Here is a 10,278-nt window from a genome sequence, read left to right as displayed (position 1 = left end):
AACAGCAGCTTAAATTCAAAATCAGTTTTATTTATTGGTTACATCAAACCATAAACACAAAGAAATATTATATCCATCTTAATATTTTGTAACATAAAAACTTCCTCTTAACCAACAGTGACTCCTTCTCTCTCACGCTCGTGTGTATGTGCAGAAACAGCTGAAATCAGAAATTAATCATTACCCCTGCAGCAGAACAAATAATGGGATCTGCAGCCGATGGCCGAGGATGCTTGGGATGACTCATTTAAACCACAAGCTGAACTCTTCTAGAGAAAACACACTCTAAATCAGAGCTTTGGGGTCTGATAGCAGGAACAACATGATTTATCTAAATTTACCTTCGAGGGGGCTGCATTCAGACCGAGGAGGAGCAAGCATGCTCAGCACGTCAAAGCAGCAGAGGCTCCAAAGAGGAGCACTTTGGACACTGATCTAAAGCATGTGCTGGGAGAACAGGTCTGATGTAGCCGATTTTACAGTAATATCTATTATATGGAAAGGAAAATTGTGTGTAAAGCTATCAGGTGTGAAAGTGCCTCAAACGTGCATTCATCTTAATGGCCAGCAGGGGGGCGACGATTTTCAGTTCTTAGTTTCAAAGGAAAATACAACAGGATGTTCATTTTGATGCTATAGTTACATTTATCTGTAACAAGAAGAGTTAGCGCTTTCAAACACCCGAGATGGCCAAGGCCAAACAGCTGAAGTCACAGCTTTTAAATGTCCTCCATGAACCAGCGGGTGCAGCACCGACGTCCACGTTTCAAACCCACGTCCAGACACAGATTACCGAGTTAAACAGAAATAAAAATAAGGTGGAGAACGCTTCATCAACCTGACTCAAAAACCTACTTCATCCCGTCTCATCTAGTCAAAACACAGAAGACCAAAGAACTTGGATCATCTTACTGAGCTGCACATTTTTATTAAACAATCTAAGTTTTACATTGAATCTACTCACTGCTTTTTGCTAATATGCTAATAAATTTAACTATACTGTACATATTTAGTTAGTACTCTGACCATTAAAAAAATCAATAAACCAACTGCCACATAATCAGTCACTCAGCTGTTAAGTGGATTGTTGGGCAGACAGAACAAAGTTAATGAAGTCTGATACTGAAATGCCATTAATCAATAAACAAGTCACCTTCCGATGCTAGACTTTAACTCAGCTTAAAGTAAGAACACAGGAAAGGAAAAGCACATCTCTGTACTGTCCTCCGAGACATTGTCCAGCAATATCAGTGAATCTATCAGAGCTAATAACGACATCATCCTGATTACATTTCACATTTTTGATCAAAGGTTCCTTCACTCTGGTCTCCAATGTGACCATACACGTCATGCACTCATATCATATGAGGAAAATGAATCCTGAAAAAACTCAGCAGGTCAAAGGTGAATCTGCCTCAACTGTTCCAAATTAAATCCCTGAACTAGGAGGAGATACAGGTACAAGGTAACACCTGTCACCCAATTTCCTGAGGAACGTAATGTCTGTGAGTTAGCGCGTGAGACTGGAAAACAGCGTCCACACTTCGGAAAGCTTCTCTGGATAAAGTGGACTTTGCCCTTCATGGACCTCAGCGTGGTCACGAGATCCCGCGGCTCCGTTTCAGTTTGACTTTACTGGACTGACTCGGCTTCTACTGATCGGGCTTCTCCTCGCTGAAGTTGCACAGGAGGCTTTGGCTCCACTTCTGCCATGAATACAATGTCTCATCGGAGTTTTCCATCCTGCACGGGGAAAAACAAACACAGGAAAACGTCAATGAAAACTGGAAAAGTGGAGTGTTGTTTTCCCTGCAGATGGCTCACCCTGACTGGGTTACGTGTGGTGAAGGAACAGTTCTTAGAGCTGTTCTCAAGGCCATGACCTAAAGTCCTTCCTATTTTTTAAGAAAACCTGAGGTGTATTCAACACTGGGAATTGAAACAGTACCATTCTGGGGAGTTTGCACACATTTGTCTGCTTTAACTACACACATAAGACTAAATGAAGGTATTTGAGTGCAATTTTGAGGCACTTGACACGAGTAAAGTTCCATCAAGTTAGTTCATGTAGGCTTCAAGGCTGAGCTGAGCCTGCAACACAGGTAGATCAGCTGATCTCAGGGCCAGCCACTGCAGGTAATTGCCCTGCTGATGCTATTTATCTGCCTATAGTTGTTTCTCATATGAAGTTGCTCTGCATCCCGCCTCTGCCGTTCAGGCTCTGTCTGACTAGTCGTGTCTGCTGTCACTGATGACTGCTCTCTAATGGGCTCAGATCTTACTGTTTGCTTCAGGGTTTCCATGTCTGCAGATTAAAGAGCATAGGGCTTCCAGAACAGGACCATACATGAAGTATTAACTGCAGATAGAAAAGCTACTTTCTTTTGATGCTTGTCTCCCAAACCCAGTTATAATTTAATAAGAATCAGGTGACTGTGACCCTCAGTCACATTACCCTGCAGCACATCAGCTTCAGCATGGATGGTGCAGAGTCCTGAATAATCAGATCCCAACGTAACTTAAAGACCTCAAATTATCCGTTTTATTGCAGCAGAGCACTTCGCTCTCAGACTGCAGGCTTATCGGCTGTTTTTAGAGTTTCTAAACTAAATGGGAGGCAGAGCCTTCAGCTTTCAGGCCCTTCTTCGTGGAACCAGGTTCCCAGTCGGGTCAGGAACAGACTTTTAAATTTAGGAGCTGGATCAGGTGACCCGGAACCATCCCTTAGTTACGCTGCTAGAGGCTCATCCTGCTGGGGGCTTCCCATGATGCACTGAAGTGTTCCTCTTCCCTCTTTTCACTCCTTGTTTGTTATTTATGTCTCATTGACTTTTTTTTTTTTTGTTTGTCCTCTTTGCTGTTCATGGTCTCTCTATGCTTCAGTTTTAATCTTTCCAAAGATGTACTTTTAATTATGATACATAGATGAGCTTTGTTCTAATGTTTAAACACTAATTTAAGACTGTCTCTTGTAATTAAGTACTTCTCTAGGTATATATTAAGTGTTGTGAATCTCCAGAGGAGCTGCTGTGTACTCACACAGTCTTTGTATGAAGACTGGCCCGTACATCATCAACAGTTTGATCATCTTGAATCGGTTTATTCTCACGCATCGTGCATGGGTGTGTCTCCGTTCCTACAGCCAGGGGGAAAACCGACATCTCAGCTAAAGAAAGAACCTGAGACTGGAGGGAAGTTTTTATAGGCTGTCATCATTATCTTAGCTTATGTAATCATGGATCACAGGTATCAGGACTCAGGTGATTTAATTATTAATTGGCCCAAATTCAGGGAGAAATAAACCACAGAGGGAAAAAGATCTCAGCAGCTGAGCAACAAACCAAACTCGTTCTGTATATTGCAAAAATACGGCACTAAACTTCAGGTCCAAACACATGACAAGCTGTTTACTGCAGGTTGCCCAAATAATTATCTCTGTTACTGTAAGTCCAAACCTCGCATGTATTGGTGTTGGTTGCATCACATTTTACTGCTGCTGACTCAGCCCCCCTGTAGGATCACCTGCAGGATCACCTGCAGGATCACTTGTAGTATCACCTGAGGCTGCATTACCTTCATGTCCTAATTGTAGACTGTATATAAAGGATGCATGCAGCCACAGAGACGTCCCTGCTGTTGCTGCTTTGTTTAGTCCTTACTCTGTCTTTGGCGTTCAGGTCTGCTCCACAGTGAATGAGGTGCTCAGCACACTCGCAGTGTCCTGTCCTCACAGCAACGTGGAGAGGGAGTGCTGTGCAGCTGGGGGAGGGGGGGGGGATTTCCATATTAATAGAAGAAAATATCTAATATTAAATGTCACCAAAACATTAAAGGTCTAAACTGTGCCAGCATTTTGTGAAAATACTTTTATGTTTTCCCTGGGAGAGTGCTGTGAGGTGCGTGCTCTCAGCCACCACTAGGTGGGGCAAAAGTAATTTTCAAAATAAGAACTCGCAGCTTTGGACAAACCTTGTCTCTGGAGGTGAACTTAGCTCCTCGGTCCAGGAGGAGCTGCAAGGCCGGCAGGCTGCCTCCTCTGCAGTCCCAGTGGACTGCTGTGGCCTCCAGCTGAAACACACACCACACACACACACACACACACACACACACACACACACACAACAACCACACACACACACAGTGATTCTGTGTGTGTAGGGAACATAAACGAGGGAAAGGAGAAGGCGTGGCTTTTTAAAACTTGCTCACCTTGTCTTTTTTCTCCATGACTGCTCCAGCCTCCAGAAGTCTTTTCATGACCTCTACGTGACCTTTGAAAGAAGCTTTGTGCAGAGCTGTTCTCTGGAACTGGATGTTAGACAGCATAGATTATCGTGCAGTCTAAGCTCTTTTAAAATAAATAAATAGCATTACATCAACATGCTTATTCTTGAGATTGTGAGCTGCTGCAGGCAGACATCGCTGTGGGACACTCACGTTGTCGCTTGCATCAGGGTTTCCTCCATCAGACAGGTACTTCTCCACCACAGGCAGTTTGTTCTCCATGGCTGCTGTCAGGAACAGCTGCTCATCCACCATCTCTGGCTGGAAGATGTGTGCAAGGGAACTTTAATTAAAAAATACAGAAGAAAAGAGCAGTACACCTCGGAGCATGCCATAAGAGAGGCTTTTTTTTCAGCTGTGTGCTGCTTAAAAAGGCAACAGACTCTCATGAATGCATTTATTGTGCATTCAATCCAATAGAATATGTATTTATACCTTACATGATTGGAGAGAATGAGCAACCAACTTAATGCTGTAGAAGTTTCACTAATATTAACTTCTTAAGTGTCATTAATTTCAGTCCAGTTCCAGTCTGTGAATGCCAGATTTCATTACACTGAGCTGCCTTTCCTTCAAATATCTGCTGTCATTAAAGTGTATAATATTGCTGATAATATGAGTTCCAAATAGGAAATCAAAGCAAATTCAGGAAGTCAAAAGTCGGCCTAAACTGTTACCACGGTCTCAGGCTCTGGCTGCTCCTTCTTGTGGACCGGAGGTCTTCCTCTCTCTCCGTTTCTTCCTCAGCTTGCAGGATGTTGAAACAGGTCGTCCACCGTCTCCAGCTTCAGTCTGCCGCTTTTTATCTGTCTGACAGGACAGGGAGCAGACCGAGGACGTCACCACGCAGCACTGAAACATCTTCTTTAAAAGCAGCTCCAGTTATTCACAGAATGATAATCCAGTGAAATTCATTATGTCCTTTCTATTATTAATATTTATAATGTGCATACTGTAAATTACTTTTATTTATGAGCAGAACATTTGGTTTTAAAAGAAAAATCTGATTTAATCAGTCTTTAATGCCACTGAGTAAAACCTGAGACTGAGCTCTCGTCTTATTTATGAAGGTTACAAAGTGCCTGATTAATAAGAATCTGTTACATTAAATATTTCATTGAAAAATAAATAAACAGAACATGGTGCTTAAATCTGCATATCAATAACAATGTCTTTTTTAATGTTTTTTTTTGTTGTTGTTGTCGTCTGTATTTAACTTTCATGCACCAACAAACAGAATGTGGATGGGAGCAGGTTGTTATACTCCTCGATGCCACCAGGTGGCAGCACAGATGGGGAGAAAGCCAACTGGATCCCTCAGAATTCCTTCACCTTTGTCCCTGCATGAGATCATTTACTGGATTTAAACAGTCTGTGTGACGTCAGTCTTGCTTATTACATAATTCTGCACCTGTAATTCTCTCCACTGCAGCAAGAAGCAAAAAGCTGAATGTAAACACAACCTTAAAGAGCAGCTGCCCGAGGAAACAAAGGGAGAGAGGATGTGTGACAGCGCACAATGAGACACTCCTGCTGCCTCTAATACTGCTGCAGTTATTGTTGTTACTATTTTAATGTGTCACTGCCTGTTTTTCCTGCTTATGCTGATCATTTCCATTCTCACAGGTACGAATCTGTCACCATTAAACTGAAGCCACCTGAGCTGTGAGCAGAGTCGAGTTTGAAGCAGGTTCTTGTGGAAAAAGGACAGTTTAACGTTTTCATGAAGAAATGAAGGAAATACTTTCCTTTAGCGATTCAGGTGAGATTAAAGATGACATCATTTCCTCACGTTCTTCTTCATTATGTGATCATTTAAAGGCTGCATTTTCTTCTAGTTAATTTTCTTCTAATTATCCAATATTCATCCAAATAATAAGGAAAATTTGCAGTAGAATTTTGTTTTATTTAAGGCCAGACAGGACAAAATGTTTGTAAATATATTTTCACAAATGCTTCAAATGTATCAAGCACATGATTAATTGTAACTAATCATTTTAAGGTGCTCATATTTTTATTTTATGTCACCTTCCACTTCACCTGCACACCTGACCTGAAGCTTCATCGTCTGCAGTTCACGTTTACTATAACGTTCCACAGTCAGCCTGATCAGTGAAATAAAAATACATATTATACACTTTTTTTGCTCCATCTCAAAAACTGATTTTTATGAGTAAGTTTTCTTCCAATAATATGAAGTTGAATAAAGTCATATTTTAATGAATTTTAGGAGAAAAAAAAAATCTATCCCCTGGTTATCATTTCCCAAGAGTGTTACATAATTATATCGACATGTTTGCATGCAGTGCAATGCTTCCACAGTGTAACCCGTCTGCACTGCAGCAGCTGTTCTTACATTGAGAGCTGCCACGCTGACTTCCTCCTGTTCGCCTCCACTGTCGCTCTCCTCCGACAGACGCCCGCTGACGCCCAGCTCCCTGCGGGATCTGCGGTCATCCTGCTTCTCCTGATTGACGGCTGCCTCGTACACGCCTCCCTGAAAGTCGTCTGCCTCTATGCCCTCTGACCTCTTACCAGTCACCTGAAGGAGAAAGAGAGGTGGAGATGTCACAAGCCGGACAGTCGGTGAGCCTTGGATTCCTCGTATCCAGCAGCTGAAAGGCTGAACTCTGAGCGAAGCCCTTTGCACTGAGCTTTGGTTTTGCTGCTGCAGAGTCAAAGTCAGCACAGCCAAGTCCTGCTGAGAACACGGGAATGTAAACACACCGCAGTGTCGACGCATTAACACACACTCACTCACTCAGCTCTTTAAGGAGCTACAACTGTCCCAGTCATGTAATCATTTACACATCTTGTAACACGAAACAAAGAGACGCTAAACTGCAACAAAGACAAAGGTGAAAACAGCTCCTCTGGTCCTGATTTAACTCACTGCTTTAAAACTATGTTCTTACCTCGGACAGTGAGGCGTAATCAGTGAGTGAGGCTAAAAAACCTGTGATTTATAGAGTTTAGAGGTAAAGGAAGCTGAGCTTTGGGCAACCAGACAGTTCAGATCATATTGAACTGTTTTAACAGCTAAACTCACACTCACACACACACACACACACACACACACACACACACACACACACACACACTGCTCCATTCATTAAGAGTAAAATGGGTTGTTGAGGTCCAAAAATTGTGCTTTTGACTGTAATACACATGTAATAAGACGTGTTCCTGTAACGACACTTAAATCTTCTTTTTCTGATTTGTAACTGAACCGCTGATTAAATATGAATGTTTACTTGTACTTCTCTGTATTAAAAGAAAGGCAGGTTATTACACAGTAACTTTTAGTGAGATCAGTCTTGGTGGACTCAGTGATTTAGTTCACTTTTATTGATACAGCACCAAATCAGAGCAACAGTCGCCTCGATCCACAGGGACTGTTTGTCTGTCCTAAAGAGATTTTTTAATATTAATGTGTTGTGTTATTTGTTGTGTCTCACTGTGTGCAACAATAAATACTCGCACTGTTTATTTCTATACATTCTTCTATAACTTGTTTTTAATTCAGTTATTTTAGAATGTGAAGAACTTAATTTTAAGACTAATTAAGACTTTAAACAATTATCATTTTGATTTTTAAAGATATGGCTATGGCTATATAATTTTAAAAAGATTAATTTCTAATTTTCATATGAAGTTTACAGCTGTGATTTAGCAGCTGCACATTTTCTCGCTGCTTCACTTTCTCATCGATCACATTCGCACTCGTCAGCAGATCTTACCAGTTCCTCGACGCTGAGCAGTCCCATTCTTCTCCCTGAGCGGTGGTTTCACAGTGCTGTGGGTACCTGGAGGCAGATTTAAGTCCACGGTCCTCTGCACCGATGCTCGGTCAGTCAGTCTGTCTCTGGAGCCTGCTGCTGGATGCTCGGCCTCTTATATAGCTCTGTTAAACCTCTGCAGAAAAAAATATGGGCCCTGTCACTGAGGTCAAGTTACATCACTGTCCTCATGTGGCATTCACAGAGCTACCAGCAGTGCCCCCCCACCCCTCCCATCCTCTCCTCATTTCCATACTCAGCCCGTCCCACCCCAAGTCCTGCCCAGTTTGCTGGCATGTCTGTCACCGTGCAAAGACGGAGATGAGATTTGATGAGTTACTCTGCATCAAATGTTGATGCTGAGTCTTGTTCAACATGCTGTTGATATTTATTTGTTTCCAATTCATTTGCATATTTCTGTTGCTCTATAAAGCAGTCACATCGCTGTAAACATGAAGACAGATATTTTTTAAAAAGAACATAAGCAGTGCAGTCATCATTTCTTTCTTATTGAATTTTCCTTATTTGGGGCTATTATTCCTAATTTGTGTTGATACCTTCCTTCACTTCCTGCCTGTGTGCTGTCCACCTTTCCCACATTAGCCCTTATTAAAATCGTCTGACTCTGAGTGTCCTAAACCGTCCAATCAGTGGAGCTAAAATGTAAATCTTCAGTGTTCTTTAACTTCTGCAGAGCTCATTAAACAGTTACATGAAGATTTAAAGGTATTTTTCTGTTTATCTTTCTTTTCTTTTTTTTTTTAACTATTAAACATGCTGAGTGATTCATCCTCCCGATCGCAGACCGTCTCTGGCAGTATCTTTTTGGTCATGTGGTCACAGAAATGCAGCGACATCACTGCGAGGTTCTTGGTGGATGGGGAATAAATAGTCACACTTTCAAAAACATCTTCTCACTGTGGCACAGCCAATCATACACCGAAGTCAAAGGTCAACAGACAGACGGGTGACATCATATCAGGTGTTCTTTGACTTGCTGGTAAATGTGATCAAGCTGCATATTACACATGTCACAGCAATGTACAGTACATACTGCAGCAGTGATGTCACCTCATGTGCAGCACGAGGTCACAGTCGACCAAACAGGAGCCAGAAAATGAAGATGTCACGAGGAGCAACGCATGAAACTAGAAACCAGATCATCGGGTTATTGAAACCCGATGATCACGATGATGATCCTCACAGCCTCTTTCAGATTTCTGGGCGCCTCGTTTCCTTTTAGTTCTTATATTTTAATTTCTGCAGAAGAAGATTGCAGACATGAAGTCACCCTGACACTGAAGTTAAATACGCATTAACATTAACGTGCTCATAATGAGCAGACATAATGTTCTCCTCATTATGAGTTTAGAGCAAAACTGTTTAAACTCAAACCTGAGTTGAGTCACTTGAAGGCATTAAAAATCATATTTACAGCCTGTCTCTGGACAGATTCTCCATGACAACAACAACAACAACAACAACAACAGTACTGTCATTTTCTTTTAAGTCTAAATAAAAAGTTTAGTTAAATATAATCTTGAATATAAACTTTAAAAACATACAGAATAATTTGTCTGTGTAAAACGTGCTTGTATTCGTTGTTTTGTTTGTTTGTTTCTTCACCATTGTTAATTTTACAGTTTAAGACATAATAATAGAAAATGAGTTCATTTTTCTGCCTGAAAAACTTGTATTTATAAAACATTACTTTCTGAGTTGCGGCCCAACAAGCTAGAGAGTAATGTCGTCCCACAGTCCTGTCTGCACTCTCATTTTCCCTCCTCGTGATGCGGTCAGGGTGTCGATGTCGATGGACTTTAGGTCACAGACTTTAAGCAAACAGCCGTCAACTGGGAGGAAGAGTAAACGGAGTGACTTTGATTGAAGTGGCAGGAAATTTCAAATGTTCTACTTCAGACGGCTGAGAAAAGATCAGCAAGCACGCAAACTGTTTCCTTGCAGTGTTTCTGGAAAATAAAGACATAAAGATGGAATAAAGTTGAGTCAGAGATGGAGAAAGATGTGAGAAAGGAAGGTGAGATTGTTTTCAGAGGTAAGAGCTGCTCAGTGAGTGACATTTGATAATTTAGAAATGTAAAGCTTTCATGCAACAACCTGATTCTAGATTTGTTCATCAGACAGTGGATTTATAGATGTGTTGCTGAAGTAATCTGGTTTTTTCATGTTGTGAAAAACAAACTGAATTTTAAAC

General features: G+C 41.4%; 1 protein-coding gene across 1 annotated transcript; it reads right to left on the bottom strand.

Moving 5' to 3' along the window:
- Window positions 1–1,073: 1,073 nt before the first annotated feature.
- On the bottom strand, window positions 1,074–9,859 carry LOC115793323 (ankyrin repeat domain-containing protein 1). The gene is given in 11 exon segments (XM_030748251.1): window positions 1,074–1,743; window positions 3,036–3,111; window positions 3,114–3,134; window positions 3,659–3,751; window positions 3,966–4,068; window positions 4,210–4,308; window positions 4,438–4,545; window positions 4,962–5,090; window positions 6,641–6,826; window positions 8,025–8,199; window positions 9,775–9,859. Coding segments are annotated over 10 exon segments (933 nt in total). The 5' UTR covers window positions 8,052–8,199; window positions 9,775–9,859; the 3' UTR covers window positions 1,074–1,652.
- Window positions 9,860–10,278: the final 419 nt, after the last annotated feature.

Source organism: Archocentrus centrarchus, chromosome 15 (genome assembly GCF_007364275.1).
Source record: "Archocentrus centrarchus isolate MPI-CPG fArcCen1 chromosome 15, fArcCen1, whole genome shotgun sequence".
NCBI classification, from domain to species: Eukaryota; Metazoa; Chordata; class Actinopteri; order Cichliformes; family Cichlidae; genus Archocentrus; species Archocentrus centrarchus.
This window is presented reverse-complemented; position numbering and strand designations above follow the sequence as displayed.